The 18,075-nt window shown below is 39.3% G+C and overlaps 1 protein-coding gene across 3 annotated transcripts in view; it reads left to right on the forward strand.

Moving 5' to 3' along the window:
- LOC148508608 (uromodulin-like) overlaps positions 1 to 18,075 on the forward strand; it is a 96,802-nt gene that overhangs the window by 65,554 nt on the left and 13,173 nt on the right. For all 3 annotated transcript variants that reach the window (XM_088444306.1, XM_088444307.1, XM_088444308.1), the window contains 7 exons: positions 488 to 502; positions 8,739 to 9,533; positions 10,864 to 10,962; positions 12,528 to 12,736; positions 14,303 to 14,460; positions 14,711 to 14,956; positions 17,044 to 17,206. In XM_088444306.1, the coding sequence (XP_088300432.1) occupies positions 488 to 502; positions 8,739 to 9,533; positions 10,864 to 10,962; positions 12,528 to 12,736; positions 14,303 to 14,460; positions 14,711 to 14,956; positions 17,044 to 17,206 (1,685 nt within the window). The remainder of the gene's footprint in view (positions 1 to 487; positions 503 to 8,738; positions 9,534 to 10,863; positions 10,963 to 12,527; positions 12,737 to 14,302; positions 14,461 to 14,710; positions 14,957 to 17,043; positions 17,207 to 18,075) is intronic.

An 18,075-nucleotide genomic window follows, 5' to 3' on the forward strand; every position in this document is an offset into this window, starting at 1 on the left:
GCTTGGATGATGCGGGATGTGACATTCTGGTCTTGACAAAGGGCACTGAGGGGCCCAAAACATCGACTGTACATATTGTCTGAGGTGATATTATGAATAATTAAAGTTGCCTACCCACTGTATGAAGATTGGTGAGTGCTCTCTCTTCCTTTACATATATATATATATATATATATATATATATACGGACTTCAACATCCAGTCCGCCGGAGTGTGAATTAGAGTGGCTGCTTTACATTGCACACAGCATTAACTAGCTCCAATGGACTTTCTGAGCCGATGTGCCTCTGATGGTGCGTCTTTGTAAGAGCGGTGTATTTGAGATGCAGGCGGTGGGCGTTTATGTGCAAAATTCAGCGGCTGAGGCGTTAGCATCATTTCTCCGATGTGATGTGATTTGCGTCCACCTCTATATCTGGCCCTGAATCAATTACAATATTTACTGCATCATCAAACAATTAATTTCTTGTTTTTCTTTTTCTTTCAGCTGTCAATATTTCATGTAAGTATCAAATTATTATATTTCTCTTTTATAACACTACACATTTTCTGAAGACAAAATATGTTTCCAAATAAAATATAGGGGCATATTTATCTATATTCGTGATTTACTGTAGCACCGATTATTATATATTTTTTATTGCCGTATAATGCTACAGTGATCACATTACATCCAGGATTGTAAACAGCATTCTTACCAGACCATGCAAAATATGTGAGAATGTAGTCTATACTGTAGGCTACAATGGCTAACTCCATCTAAAGATGGCATTAGCTATCAGGGGCCAGACATCAGAATAATTAGCTTTTGCGAGCTCAGTGCTTTCACCATTTTGCAGCCCCCATAGAAACCTTTTTGATCAAAAATGGAGGGACCAGACCAAATTACTTCTATAGTTGCTGCAGTAAAGTGACTCCTTCTTACATCCTGGGAATACATTTTGTGGTAATCATCTGAAAACAGCTGAATTGTGTTGATAAAATATGCCACAATGTAATATAATAATCAGTAGCATTCTAGATAGTGGCCTGCATTAAAATTGTATTTTAATTTGATAGAATATTTTTTTTATCCTTGTACTGTACACTAACTATATTGGTTAAAGGACAGTATCAAAAAAACTCATTATCAAAATGTTTAATTGGCTGGGAGACCTATATACCATGATGTATTTTATTATAGAATGCATTATGCAATTTAGATTGACTCTTCAGCGGTGAATTTGAGCAGCTGGCCTGAAATCGCTGTGTGAATTGACCCAAAACATCTCCCTGGTGAGATTAAAATCCAGTTGAAATTAATAAAATTATATTATTGTACACATTGGTAAATATGATTAGTGAATGATTGCTATTGGCATGCCCGTGCAATAATCTAGTAACCACACTTATAGGTAGTAATGTGTTCTAAAAGTGATCCAACTGAAAGTACAGTACACCACTTGACTTAATCTCATCAGTGTCCGACTGAGGCATGAAGGGGCCACCATTAATAATACAATGTTAAGGGGCCAATGAATAATGAAGTATTGGCAGTCACCAGAGAGAATTGTCCAGCTAAAGAGTACATAAAGTTATGTTTATAAAAGCATGTACATTATATGCCAGTGTATGAGACACACAAGATATGCCTGTGTATGAGACACACCATTTACACCAGTGTATGAGACACACCATATACACCAGTGTATGAGACACACCTGTGTATGAGACACACCATATATGCCTGTGTATGAGACACACCCTATACGCCTGTGTATGAGACACACCATATATGCCTGTGTATGAGACACACCAGATACACTTGTGTATGAGACACAACAGATACACTAGTGTATGATATACAACAGAAACACCTGTGTATGAGACACACCAGATATGCCTGGACACCAGATACACCTGTGTATGGCACACACCAGACACGCCTGGACACCAGATACACCTGTGTAGGAGACACACCAGATACTCTGCGCCTGTGTAGGAGACACACCAGATACTGTGCGCCTGTGTATGAGACACACCAGATACACCTGTGTATGAGACACACCAGATACTGTGCGCCTGTGTATGAGACACACCAGATACGCCTGTGTATGAGACACACCAGATACACCTGTGTATGAGACACATCAGATATGCCTGTGTATGAGATACACCTGTGTATGAGGCAAAAAAGATACTCCTGTGTATAAGGCAAAACAAATATCCCTGTGTATGTGGCACAACAATACAACTGTGTAATGATACACACTAAATACAACTGTGAATGAGATGCACCAAAAAATATATAGGTTCCCAAAATTGTTACTAACATTTCACTACTTTTCTGCCTAACTTATAGTGTATATCCTGATCCCACCATGCAATGCTGCTACTCTTTATTTCAGCTCCCAAACCCTTATTTCTTCATGCTGTTCCTAACAAAGACTGAACATTTTCCTCCATTACCTATACTGTTCTCGCTCCCTTACTTCTCCTAGCTGTTCCCACCATGCTCTGCTCCTCTTCCTCAATTCCCCATCCTGCTCCCATAAAATAACCTGTTCATGCTGCTCCCACTGTGGCGGATCCTCCATTTCTATTCTCTATTCACCCATCCCCTTACTTCTCCATGCAGCTACAACAGTACACTGCTACTTTCCTCCATCGCCATCCTTCTGCCACTCCCTTACTTCTCCATGCAACTACCACAATGCATTTCTTTTTTTTCTCCATTCTCTATCCTGAGACCACACTGTTACATTCCATGCTGTTCCTACCATGCTCTTCTTTCATTCTTTATCCTGCCCAGCACCCTTACTTCTCCATGCAGGTTCCAACATGTATTGCTCCTATTCCACCATTCCCTATCCGGAACCCAACATGGCTGATTTTACTTTTTTATTCTCTATCCTGTTTTCACCCCCTTACGTCTCCATGCTGCTACAACAATACACTGCTCCTCTTCTCTAAGCAATTACCATCATTCACTGCTCCTCTTCTCTATGCAGTTACCACCATTCACTGCTCCTCTTCCTCCATGCTCTATACTGTTCCCACTCCCTTACCTTCTCCTACTACATTACTTCTCTATGCAACTTGGACCTTGCTCTGCTCTTTTTCCTCCATTCTTTATTCTCCTTCCCCTTACAGATTTGTCCTCATACATTCTTTCTGCAGTCGTGCAAACAGCCCCTCTTGGGCACCAGGTCCCCTGCAACTCTGCTAGCGCCAGCTGTTTTTAACCAAAAAAATGCATCTAGGATGCACCATGAGACTGCTGATTAATTTGATACATGACACTTTTACATCTCATCTGTGTGTGACTGAGTCACTGAATCTGTATACAGAGTGCTATGATGTAGAAGCTGCAGCTTTTTTCCCACACCAAGCTCCACTGTGCCTCATTTACAGACTCAGTCGCACACAGTTATAAAAGTGCCATATATCAAATTAATCAGAATAAGTCTCCTAGTACATCAAATAGTGACTAAGATGCATTTTTCTAGTTAAAAGATGCCCAGCGCTAGCAATTCACTCATGCCAGGCATCTCGTGCCATATGACATATTCAGGTTAGATGTATAAGGACACATCTGTACTTCTCCATGCTGCTCCCACGTAGCACTGCACCTTTTCCTATAGTTTCTACCCTATTCCCACACCCTTACTTCTCCATTCTGCTATTATCATGCACTTATCTTCCTCCACATCCTTAATTGTCCATGATTCTTCAACCAAGTCTGATCCTACTTTTTTATTCTTTATCCATTTTACAACCTCCTTATTTCTCCATGCTGCTCTAATAGTACACTAAACCTCTTCCTCCATTGAAATCCTTCTCTCACTCCTTTACGTATGCATTCAACTCCCAACAAGCACAATTCCTTTTCCTCCATTCACTCTCCTGCTCCCACATCCTTAATTGCCCATGCTGCATCCACCATGGCTGGTCCATTTCTATTCTCTATCTTGTTCCTACCTCCTTACTTCTCCATGCTGCTCCCACCAAACACTGCACCTTTTCCTCTATAAAACATATTTCTTTCACACCCTTACTTCTCCATGCTACTCCCACCATGACTGATCCGCCTTTCTTATTCTCGAACCTTTTCCCATCCCTTTTTTTCTATGCTGTTCCCACCAAGCACTGCACCTTTTACTCCACTGTCTATCTCTCTCCAACTTTCTTACTCCTCAAAGATTCTATTCCTTTGTGCTGCTCTTCTTCCTCCATAACCTATCTTTCCACTGAACCTTACTTTTCCATGCTGTTCCCACCAACCACTTCTCCTCTTCCTCCATTACCATCCTACTCCTACATTACATCTCCATGCAACTTGCCCCATGCACTGCTCCTTTTCTTCCATTATCTCTCCTTCTCACATACCCTTACTTCTCTAAACAGCTCCCACCATGTGTTACTCTTCTTCTATCATGCTCCCTCCTGCTTCCACATCCTTAATTGTCCATGTTGCCATCATGGCTGATCATCCTTAATTGTCCATGTTATCATCATGCCTGTTCCTACATTTCCATTCTCTAGCCCAGAGGTTTTCAAACTCTGTCCTTGGGACTCCACACATGTCATGTTGTGCAGGTCACCCAGCAGGTGCACAGGTGTATTCGTTACTCTCTTACACATTTTAAAAGACCCACATGTGGAGCTAATTATTTCAACTGTGATTTTGTGAGGGGACCTGGAAAATGTTCACTGTTTGGGGTCCTGAGAACTGAGTTTGAGAACCTGTGCTCTAGCCTGTTCCCAGCTCCTTAATTCTCCATGCTGCTCCCAACAAACACTGCACCTTTTCCTCCATTTACCCATCCTTCTCCCAGACCCTTACTTCTCCAAGCTGCTCCCAGCGTCTGCTGTTCTTTTTCCTCCATTCTGTAATCTGCTTGCACTCCACTAATTTGCCAAACTGCTCCCTGAATGTACTGCTCCTCTTACTTCATTCTATATTCAGCTCCCAACATGTCTTGCTCATCATGATTTATTCTCCCTCAACTCCCTTACATATCCATGCTGCTCCCAGCATGCTTTGGTCCTTCTTTCCCCATCCTGATTCCACATCCATACTTGTTCATGCTGCTCCCTCTATAACTGATCATCTTTTTACATTCTCTATCCTATTTCCATTCCTGTTTTTCCCTGTGCTGTTTCCACCAGGCACTACATTTGTTACGCCATTCTTCATCCTTCTAGCACTCCATTACTACTCCATGCTGCTATTACCATTCTCTGCTCCATTTCCTCCATTCCTCCATTCTCCATCCTGCTCCCATCCCCTTACATCTTCTAACTGCTCCCACCACATTGTGCTCCTCCTCCATCACCCATCCTGCTCCCACATTGTAACTTGTCCATAAAATGGAAGCTGCTCAAATCAATTTGGCAATACTCTTCAGATGCATGAAGAGGAGGGGTCATACTAAAAAGAAAAACAGAAAGTGGAGTATCCCCAACCACACTAAATTGTACCTGCAACAATACTTGAAAACTATATGGTAATAGAAATTTAGAGATATTTGTTGCATGCATTTGCAAGTACATGGTAAGCTGTCAGGCCACTTCACGGCTTCTCTGATACTGGCAGTCCCTACTTTCCTTAATAACAGTACCCACTCTGAGTCATGTAACTGTCTGTTGTAAGGCCTCATGATAAAGGAACATACAGAAATACATCCAAATTGAGAACCATCTTACCTGCTCCCACCATGGCTGATCATCCTTTATTTATTCTCTATCATGTTCCCACTCCCTTGCTTTTTTGCTCTACTAGTATCATGCACTGCTCCTCTTCCTCCCTTCTCTATCCTTTTCCCATTCCCTGACTTATCCATGCTTCTCCTCTTCTTCAGTCCTCTTTTCACCTTTTTGACTTTAGTCTGGTGAGCTCTTCCCAGCTTCTTCAATCTGACAGCATATGTATGCAAATAGATAGGAAATTTTATTCAGGACAATAAGGTTTATCAGGATGACTTTTTAGAAAGTTGCATTGTTTTGACCTAATATTAAGCGCAGTCTTCTTGATAAGCATATAGATGATGTCCACTTTGATAGGGACAAATCAAATGCTTGGAGTTCTTCTTCCGTTCTTAACAATAAAATTAGTTCTTTTTATGAAGATTTGACAAGTAGATATATGACTTCTATTCACATGTGCCCCACTCGGATCCCCTTAAAGTTTATACTCACCTGGGACCAGTTGTCAATGTTCACATAAAGGTTTCTTTGATCTCGAGGGTAAAATCTCTTGACCAAATATATGCAAAAAAAGGGTCCCTCCATATAAGGATAAAGCATGAAGAGTTGTATCGCCATTAAAAAAGTTTTTTTTTTCATAAAAATATATACAAGGGTGAGTCAAATATTATCTGCACTCTGGCTGTAGAATTTATCTTAATCAAGTTTTTAGAAAAGACAAATACATTATTTTTCGACATAATCTTCCTGCTTTTGAAAACACGTTGTCAATCTGCCAACAAGCTTTCCTATTCCCTCATTAAAATATTTTAAGGCTGAGCTGTGAGCCACAAATGCACCGCTGTCTTCACCCAAGTTTGTGTATGCAATTAGCACAGTCTCAGACCTTTGAATGAGGGAAAACTCACTTAGTTACCAGAGACTCCGTTGATGATATTAATCCCACGTTTGGTACCTGTATAAACGTAAATATCATAGTTTTGGATAGTTCAATTACAGGACAATAACTTGAATTACCAGTACTGTAGCTCCAAACACTGTAACTCCAGTTTACAGTATATGAATGATCCTGAATCTGACACATGAAAATGTGGCCACCCACTGTGCAGTGCTCAGCTGCCACTTACCACTGTGGCTTCTACTATGCCAAATGCACAAATGGTGATCACTGTGTCACTGTGGACAGGCTGGTAACTGGCACTGGAACAGTTGGGATATAAACAGCTAATGAGATTATAAATTCCAGTGTACAGTCAAACCACTGACATGTCTCACCCCCAAATAAATTAGGCTTTTTCAAAGTCACCCGCAACTAAGAACCTTCCAGGTTGATATGTATGCTATTTTTCACTGCCCATTTTAGCAGCAATTTGCAAGTGCAGGCACAGAACATGCCCTTTCTGTACTTTACTTGTGAATGCTTCCTACAGGCTCTTTGCAGTCCCTGTTCTGGTCCCTTGTTATTGTGTTATTCTCAGTGATATGCATTGTTGCTGCTCTATCCTCAGGGCTATACATTGTTACTGTGTCCTGTAATCCTCAGTGCTATGCATTGCTACTGTGTTATCCTCAGAGCAGTGCATTGTTACTGTGTTATCCTCAGACCATTGTATTGGGGATGGGTACAGAAAACCAGTGGTCAGGATCCCGGCAGTCAAAATCCTGATGCTGGTGTTCCTGTTGGTTGGTATCCTAACCCACCCCCTATCCTTAACCCTAACCCTCCCTCCCCGGTGCCTAAACCTAACCTCCCCCCAGTGCCTAAACCTAACCTCCCCTTCCCTGCACCCTAACCCTCCCCCTAATGCCTAACCATAACCCCTCCCCCTAATCCCACTACTTACCTTTGGCATGCCGGCATCGTGATTCTGACAGGTGTCAAGATTCTGCTGCCAGTATTCTACTATTATGCCTAAACCTAATCTCGCCCCTAGTGCCTAAACCAAGACTCCCCCTCCCCACACCCTAACCCCCCCTAGTGCCTAACCCTATCCCCTTCCCCAAAGGTTACTACTTACCTTTGGGATGCCAGAGCCGGGATTTTGACAGTTGTCAAATTCCGACATGGGTATTCTAAGCGCCGGCATCCCCTTTGTCGGGATACTGAACATATCCTGTACATTGTTACTGTGTTATCCTCAGAGCAGTGCATTGTTACTATGTTATTCTCAGAGCAGTACATTGTTACTATGTTATTCTCAGAGCAGTGCATTGTTACTGTGTTATTTTCAGAGCAGTGTATTGTTACTATGTTATTCTCAGAGCAGTGCATTGTTACTGTTATTCTCAGAGCAGTGCATTGTTACTGTGTTATTCTCAGAGCAGTGCATTGTTACTATGTTATTCTCAGAGCAGTGCATTGTTACTGTGTTATTCTCAGAGCAGTGCATTGTTACTATGTTATTATCAGAGCAGTGCATTGTTACTATGTTATTCTCAGACAAGTGCATTGTTACTGTGTTATCCTCAGAGCAGTACATTGTTACTATGTTATTCTCAGAGCAGTGCATTGTTACTGTGTTATCCTCAGAGCAGTGCATTGTTACTGTATTATACTCAGAGCAGTGCATTGTTACTATGTTATTCTCAGAGCAGTGCATTGTTACTATGTTATTCTCAAAACAGTGCATTGTTGCTGTGTTATCATCTGAGCAGTGAATTGTTATCCTGTTATCCTCAGAGCAGTACATTGTTACTGTGCTATCCTCAGTCCTATGCATTGTTACTTATCCTCAGTGCTATGCATTGTTACTGTGTTATCTTCATTGCTATGCATTGTTACTGTTCTTTTCAGAGTAGTGCATTAATACTGTCATCTGCTGTGCTATGTATATTTACTGTGTTATCATCATTGCTATGCATTATTACTATGTTATTCTTAGAGCAGTGCATTGTACTGTTGTTTGTTTAAGAAAGAGTGTTCAGTTAGATGAATTCATTCAGCTGTTACTTTATACTGTAACTATTCAGTGTACTACATACATACTGTATATTGTTTCATTATTTACTTATTTTCCAATTTATTTTGAGCATTTCCTTTTCTTCCCCAGCTGCAGCTCAATGTTCAGATTGTCACCCAAATGCTACATGTGAAGAATCTTTAGGCTTCAGTCAATGCTCCTGCAAGGATGGGTTCATTGGAGATGGCTTCACCTGTTCTGATATTGATGAATGCGCCTATTCTTGGACCAATAACTGCTCTCTTGGCATTTGCGAGAATACTTTTGGGTCTTATATTTGTGTCTGTCCAAGTGGTTATATCAGCTCTTCAGGAGGTGCCTGTGTTGATATTGATGAGTGCTCAAGTGCTGACCTAAACAAGTGTCATTCATTAGCAGCTTGTATTAACTATGATGGCTCCTATTCCTGTGTCTGTCCCTATGGCTATATTGGTAATGGGTACAATTGTGAAGTTGATGAATGTACACAAGGTCCATGTGGACTAGGGATGGACTGCTTGAAAACACCTGGGTCTTACCAGTGTTCTGATCCATGTTCAGACCATAATGTTATCAATGAACCCTGGAGAAGTACATCCAATACTTACGATTATCGATGGAATTGTGACAGTGACAAGAGAGGATGGTATCGCTTTATAGGCAGCGGTGGAGTTCGCATGCCAGAAACCTGTGTGCCAGAATTAATGTGTGGTACAGCTGCCCCAATGTGGCTGAGTGGATCCCATCCAATCCTTAGTGATGGTATAGTTAATCGCACTGCTTGTGCCAGCTGGAGTGGATCCTGTTGCCTTTGGTCATCAACTGTCCAGGTTAAAGCTTGTCCTGGTGGATACCATGTATATAAATTGAGTGGAACACCAAATTGTGCTTTATCCTATTGCACAGGTAAGTAGTGTGTTTTGCAGTAGAACATAAATGTCTGTTGCTATCAATTAAATGGAGATATTTGATAAGCTCTGTTCAGTGACATCCAAATACACAAACACATGCAGGATGACAAGCTTTCATAATTACACCCAAACATAGCTGGTTACCTGCACTCCATTTAATTTTTCTTTTTCTTTGCTCTGCAGCTTTTAAAATTACCAAGCAGGTCTAAAGGGGCCAATACATCAGCAATCAAATAAAAATTATTGACCTATTCTGTAATTTTTCCCCCAATCCTCCAATCTGCAACAATACATTACAAATATTTTTGCAGATAATTTTCAGGAAAGACAGATCTGCCAATGTGAAAGACTCAGAATTTTACTGTAACAGTCTGTAAATCGGCTAATCATTACCATACACTAGCAATCTACAACCCTGATTGGTCTGTTAAATCCAACATGTTGGGCAACCTGATTCACCAATTCTGATCACTTTTTGGTCAGAATCTGCAATCTATAAAGCTCATATACTGTATTACAGATGTTTTTACACAATCATCTTCAAAATGCAGAATTAACACAATTGATTGCTTATTTATGGGGGCCTTTAGTCTATAACAATCCCTCTATTTAAAATCTAAGCAATCATCATCCTAATTCACATTGATTAGAGCGGACAGTTGCATGTCCATGCTGAAATATAACACATCACAGATGCCTGACATGATACATAGGGAGAGGCACAAACAACCTTGCCAGAGTATATAAGCTTAGCAATTGTTAAATATGTAGACAAAGGGAATGTGTACAGAGCATCTGAGACCTTGCAGCACTCTGTTCTCAGCTGAACACAGGCACTGCAGCAGTACTACAGGTATGTATATTGGCTTTTACATATCTCATTGCTCCAGTTTACAACAAATTACTATAACACAAAGCAATCTGCAGAAGTACATGAAAAGAAAACACAACCCATTTGTCACACAGGAATAAAATACTGTATTTTATTCAGTTTATTGCTGTCTTTAGTCAACGTTGAAACAAAAATACGTCCATTCATTCATCTTACTCCTTGTTCCCAAAAAGCAATGTTATCTTTCATCTACTGTGCTATTAGTTAGACCGCTTGTTCTCAACAATAACCTGCGCACAAGTTTTTATAAATATATTTTTCTCTTATGATGACACATATGTAGCTTTCAATGCTGATGAAGCAATTATAAAAAATATAATCTTAATATTAAAAACTTTTACTCTATAGCATTGTTTTTCTTTGTCTCCTCATTTGTTTTAATTTTACACTCTCTGTATACTGTTTTCTTTTCTCACAACCCTAAATCTGTTAGATCCAGACACAGTAATGAAGAATTGTGAAGCGGATGAAGAGTGGAAGCTGAAAGATGGAGAATATGGATGTTACTGCAAGGACCAATATGAAGTCTCCGGTATGTCTAACTGAGAAACCTTTTGAATATTTTTTTGATAGTGTAATACTGATTTAATCAACTGAAAAATGTTTTTTCAGGGCAAACATGCAGGGGAGCCCCTATTTAAAAATCTTGAATCAATTCCTGACATCTGAGCAGAATTAAGGGGGAGCATTTTCATAACTTCTAAAGAGGATAAGTGGAGGTGTAGCCCCATATCAACCAACCAGATTCTAGCTATCATTTTATACAATGTACTATATAAATGATACCTATAATCTGATTGGTTGCTTTGGGCTACACTTTTAGAAGTGGAATTGTTGCCCATAGCAGGTTCTAGCTATTATCTTCTAGATGGTGCTAGTTACATTTTAAGTAGAATCTGATTGGTTGCTGTGGGCAACAACTTCACTTCTATAAGTCCCTGTTCCAGTGACATATTGCCATATAATCTATGGCAGATCCTGTTATACTCATTCATGAAAGGCTATCTAAACAAAATTATAAATTAATTCTAGATTTTAAATGTTCATGTTTAGTCAATAAAGTTTGGAAGCCACTTTAGAAGGTCAATCAATTTTGAAAAACAAAGACAAGACCATGCAATAAAATTTCCGGAGACAGCTACCTTTTGGTGGCTATGATTAAACTGAAACTTTTATATGAAAACAAAATGATATCTTTGATGACATTTGTAAATAAACAAACATTTTACTCTGACACTATTCAAGATACAGTATTTAAAAATGTATCTTTTCAAATACCCTCACTTTTAGTTGTGTTTATGTTCTCGTACACTTCATCAACTCATCAAAAATATATATTTTAATAGTTAATTCATGTTTAATAATGATTAACCAAGGAATATCTATGTAGCCTAGTTTAGAAGGTGTTGTCTTGCATTACAAAGTAAATAACTTTCAGACATTTAAAAGATGCAAGGCTGGAGAGGCCTGTGGATAATAAATTACACGGTTTGGGATTATTAGTTGCAGTATGTTTAGCCTAGTTTTAATGTTTGATGATTGTAATGGGGTAGTTTAAATTCATGGGTTAAGTTTGTATAGTTGTACTAGCATACAGTAGCTGGATGTTATCCAATTATATGCCTAATGGGAGGTGTGAAGCAGCATTTCCTCTTAGTAGTGATGAGCTGATGATTTTTCACCATCAGTAATAAACCATCGATGGTTAGACTATGCGCATGTGCAGACGGCAGCTCGCACATGCGCATAGGGGAGCCAGCAGTCACCATCAAGGGGCAGTCACTAAGCGTCATCAGCAAATACTTGAGGTGTTTGTAGAGTTCTGACTGGGGTAGGCTAGTGTCACAACCCAACATGGAGGGTCTAGCAAGCTGTACTGACACTAACTCAGCCTGCGGTATGTGTCCTCTATTCTTTTATTAGTGCAGCTGTCAGATACATGTTTTTGTTGCCACTTTTCACTTTTCTGACCCTTTTCCAATTTACTTTAAATAAATTGTGCAACATATTTCCTCACAGAGAAGTCTGAGTGTCTATTAGTATAAGTGTAAAATATGATAAAAATCCTCATCCAGTCGTCGGCTTTATGTGTTTCAGCTGCTGAAGATGTGAGACCTGAGCTGAACTGTGGAATCAATGAAATTAAAGTCTCATTTCAAAAATGTCAGCTGAAAAGTCTGAACCTTGATATCAGTAGTTTCACTTTAGAGGACAGCAGCTGCTTTGGATATCAGGATGACCCCATCACAGACACATTTTCCATATTGGCTCCACTTCAAGCAGGGGCATGTGGACTTCAAATAACTGTATGTGATATGATGATGATGATTATATTTCTGCTGAGTTCCAAACTCCAACATTTGAAATGCTACACACACACACACGGCTATTCTCCTGGAAACATAGGTTCAGGAACTGGGAGTGGAGCTACTGGGGGTGTAACTACTTTAAAAAAAATATATTGTTGAGAGTTCCAGCTTGCTCCTGCTGAAAAATAGCAATAATATATATATTTATATATATATATATATATATATATATATACATATGCAAAACAGGTCCATGCAGAGTAGACCTGTTAAAGTATCATCAATCATAATTTCCCTCTACAAGTGTCAAGTTGATCCCAATGCCTGCACTTAATAACAAAAGTACAAGACAAAAAAAAGAAACAAAGGGGATGCGAGCTGCAACAGGTGACACATCCGAGGGGTGAGCCCCTCGGATGGTGTCACCAAGCAGCAGTGATAGATGACACACACATCATCCACGCTGTACCCGGAGAGGTTGGGGGTTACCCAGTAGCTCTCGGAGCACTAGGCATGCTCCCAGTGTGACAAGATTGGGGGCGTTATGTGCAGTTATGCCCTAAAAAGTCATAAGAGCTGGGGATGTGGTTTCATGCCTCTTCCGCGAGCATGCACACATAGGAGTACATAGACTGGGGTGTCAGTGTGAGTAGGCGCACTGGATGGCACCAACCCCAGTGATGCCACTGGTGTTATACTGTATATATCTATAAAATAATAATTCTCTAAAGTTGATGCCATTTCCTATATGTATGCCCAGTGGGAGGTGGGATGCATGCTACCTGTCCAACAGTTCCCACTGCTAGGAAGGATGTGACACTTAGCAATGCTGGAAGCCAAAGAGAAGTTGAACAAGGACCAGGACCATCACAAATACAGATAGCATGGGGGCAGGATGGAATGGGGGATGGGATGGAACAGGAATGGAACAGATCAGGGAGGGAAGGTGGAGCGGCACAGAGCAGAAGGCAGGTGGGATGGGGCAGGTGCGGGTAGATCTGCAGATGGAGAGAGGAGCAGAGGCTAAAATAGATAAATAGATTGATAGATGATAGATACATAGAAATAATACACACTGGAGGGATCTTGAATAAAGAACATATAACTCACTATGATTCTGATAGTAGACAGAATCGTGTACTCAATAGCCTCAATAGTTTCCTTATTGTTCAAGAGGACTCTCCTCTTGGCTATATCTATTTATGTATCTATCTTACCAATTGCTCCTCCCTGCTCCTCTGTCTATCTGCAGCTCTGCCCCTCTGACTGTCCCGCCCCATCTTTTCCTTCTCTATATATGCAGTAAAAATATTTATTATAGTTAGTGTTTAAAAAAATATACACATTATGTTAAGTCATTTCTGTAAGTCATTAGATATTTTTGTATTTTATTATGTTGTTTGAACCTTTGCTGAAAGTGTTTAATAACTATAATATGTTTTGTTGCAATGATTTTTTAGATATAATTATGGACAGTACTTCCCACTGCTTAATAAGCCTCATTAGTCTGTTATATAATATTCTAATGGGTTTTCTTTTGTTTGTTGTTTTGCATGCATGCAGGAAAATGGAACGCATGCAATATATAAAAAATCTCTACATATTACAGTTGTGTCTACTGGAATAATCAAGAGAAATCATGAAATAAACGTGGATATGTATTGTGCGTATCCGCTTGACATGCTGATCAGTCTGAATATAGCTGTGAATCCAATATTTAGGTAACTCAATTGTCACATCTCCTTTCTTCAAATCAATATTTCCCTTGTCCATTCTTCTTGGTACAGGCAAGTACTATTTACTATCTTGAGAAGATTGTAGCAGACAATTTCAAAGCCCACTTTCCACAAATAAAGTAATGTTGGCCAGAAGTTCTTTGGTGATTTTGGCACTGATAATATTTCTAAAATTGTAAAGCAAAAATGTATTTAATATTTTGTAACAGAAATATTTCTTATTATATTTTTATAGTTCCACAAATATCAGTGTTGGAGGAGCTGGACAATTACTGGCATTCATGTCCCTTTATAAAGACAGCAGCTACTTGACCCCATATGAAGGCTCGGTAGTTATGCTATCATCTGCGTCTATTCTGTATGTCGGTGTTTTCGTTCAAGGAGGAGATGTGTCACGGCATGCCGTGGTGATGAAGAATTGCTATGCAACACCATCAGGAGACCCTGATGATCCTATCAAATATTACACAATCAAAGACAGGTACAGACAGAAAGTAAATGCTTAAATTAAACAGATGCAAAAAAAGTGCAACAATAAATATTTCCATAAGCTTTAACAAAACATATATTGCAGATCAAATTTACAAATGTGCAATAAATGATGTTTAGTGACGAATCCTTAGCTTTGCATTCATGCTGTTAGTGCCCGTGTCTGTGGAGTTATTATGTTCTCCGCCTGTTTTCATGTGTTTCTTCTGGGGACTTTGGACCACTCAAAAAGAGCACCAGATGAAAATGAGCTAATATCAGGAGATTCTGCCTACTTACTAGCAAGGTAGCCAAACAGGAACAGTAGATTATTGTAAGTAGGTGGGCATTAACTAATTTCTCTTTGTGACCGGTCCATTATGTTGAACCAAGAAAATATTTATTTTATTTATAAGTATTTATAAGGACCACTATGTTTAATTAAAAGATATGAAATAAATAATAATAACTAATCATGTTGAACTGTTAATCTAATATTTTTTTTTTATAAGCATCACTATTATTTAAGGGGCAATATATATTTTTTTATATATAAAGGGGCACTATTAATTTATTATTTTTCCATAGGTGCATTGCTTCTTAATAATAGTAACATGGGATAGTATTTATATTTGTTATTATGGGTAGTGTAAGCTGGTGCTTATTGTTCTACAAAACCATGCAATAACAATCATGGGCTATAAGTGCATCGTGGCACGCTGTAGAGACAAAAGGTTATTTAATACATTTTTACATATTAACACTGATTTATCAGGCCAATGGTATCAATAGGTTCCTTGTTCTATTCATCATTGGTGTGAGCACTGGATCTTATTTATTGGCCCCTTCCTTGAGGGACAGGGTTGCTGATACTGTACATTGTGCTGATCTTATACAGGGCTAGATTAAGGGTCACATGGGCCTCAGGGCCGGTGCAAGGTTTTAGGATGCCCTAGGCAAAGGTTCACAAAGCCGCCCCTGCTTCGCCCAAACCCTACGCCCAGATCACAGACACATACTCATAAACCACACCTCCCTAATAGTATTCACATATTCCAAAATAAAGGGATGATATAGAAAGCCTATAAATATATATATATATATATATATATATATATATACATAGAGTGTGTATATATATATAAATATATATATATATATATATATATATACATAGATAGATATTAAAAATCAAATTGGCAATTGTCTATTAATGAAATAGCAAACAACACAGCTATGTATAATCCTCATTATACATTTTCCTGTCCTTTCATCGCATGCTTATCATGATGTATTTGAACCCTAATGCAGACATCTCCTTTCTCTCTCCATCTCCTGCACCTTACATACTAACCAGTAGTGCTTAGAGGAGCAATAGTTGTCAGTTACTGTATTTGTAGTAATGCTCTGATCCATTTTCTGGTGTCTGGACCGAAGACTTCTATACTCTGCATTGTGTTATAACCTCAATATGTTACTGCCTCTTCTTCAATGGATGCAAGTTGGAAAATTGACTGCCACACGGCCAAACTGACTGTGCTTGGGGGCAACCCTGTGAACCTCTCTGGATCAGAGGCGAGCTGGACCAGGGTGAATCCACCACTGGGCAGAGCTTATCTGGATTGGATGGCAGCAGTGCTGGGCTAATGCCATTTCCTGCCATGGACAGAATTCGACAACTGTATTACAGTGAGACTCTTAACACCTGAATAGGAAAGCTCTGTGAAGGTCCTTGTCTCAGCGTCATCCCCAAAAACCATTGACAATCTGGCCTTCATTAATAGATGATGGAACAAGAGAAACCTGGATGTTTATTGTATGTTTTACCACATAGTTTGGCATAAATCACATGCACTTTGGACTGAACTGCATAGTTTTGTGGTTTACAAAATGCAGCATATCCAATCTGGTTTGAGTTTTCAGGCTTCGTACCAAGTCTATGAAAACCACATCTGATTTAAGATAATTTGCAAACCACAAATAAAACCATTGGTTTGTAAATATTCCCCCTTGTCTCTTAATAATGTACATGTTACATTTTGGTATAAGTATTTATAATTTTATCTAATTATTGCCTTGTATTGTATTTCCCTATTTTAGCTGTGCTAACAGACAAGACTCAACCATCAGTGTGTTAGAAAATGGTGTCTCAAGGAAAGGTCGATTTTCTGTGGAAGTGTTTTCATTTGTTGGAGGTTATAACTATGTCTACATGCACTGCACTATAAGTCTGTGTGATGATACCACTGAATTGTGTGTACCTGTAAGTACAAAGTACATCATTTTACTTTTAAACTTCCTATCAGGTGATGTCTGCCTACATTTCTACACTAGGTGAGCAGAGATACTAAGACACATATTGGTGGGTAAAAAGGTCAGTGTTAGTTAATTATTTACTGAAAGGAAGAAAAAGGTATGATCATGAAGAAAGTATGGTCCTACATATGATATTGACATATTGCCAAACAATCCAAAAAAAGGTGTTGATTGTTGCCAACTATCAGCCATTCCCCAACAACTGGGCTTAGATGGGGCCAACTGCTTCCCCACTGCCAACAGCTCAAGGTTTAGATGGGTGCCAACTGCCAGCTCATCACCAACAAATCAAGGCTTAGATGTGGATCTACTACCAGCCCATTGTCAACAACTCATTGCCTAGATAGGGGCCAACTGCCTGCCTATCCCCAAAAACTCAAGACTTAGATGGGGGCCAGCTGCCAGTAGTGTTGAATCAACCTAAAGCCATGTAGCAGGGCAAGCACCTCAAGAACTTCAAGAAGTTAGCCATTGTTACCAATATTTCCTACAAAGCAATAAAGTTGACAATCATAATAAGAGAGGGGGGGAGTTTTAAAGTGGCAAGAGACCTACCAACCTGAAAATCATTATTATAAACTAGTATCACAGCACCACAATTCCACACCTTACCTGTTACAGGACTACATAAATCAGACCATAAAAAGGGGACACCCCTTACATTTTTAACCCTTGCTCCTAAATTTATTCTGACCTATCCTAGTAGTTTAAATTCTGACAGGTATATAAAATGCCTTCTGTCTTTCTTCCAGCAGTATTAGCTAAGTTCTAGGGTAAAAAGTTTATATTAATATCATTGTTTCATATTGTACTGTG

The sequence above is a fragment of the Taudactylus pleione genome, unplaced genomic scaffold, assembly GCF_031769625.1.
Source record: "Taudactylus pleione unplaced genomic scaffold, aTauple2 ptg000353l, whole genome shotgun sequence".
NCBI classification, from domain to species: domain Eukaryota; kingdom Metazoa; phylum Chordata; class Amphibia; order Anura; family Myobatrachidae; genus Taudactylus; species Taudactylus pleione.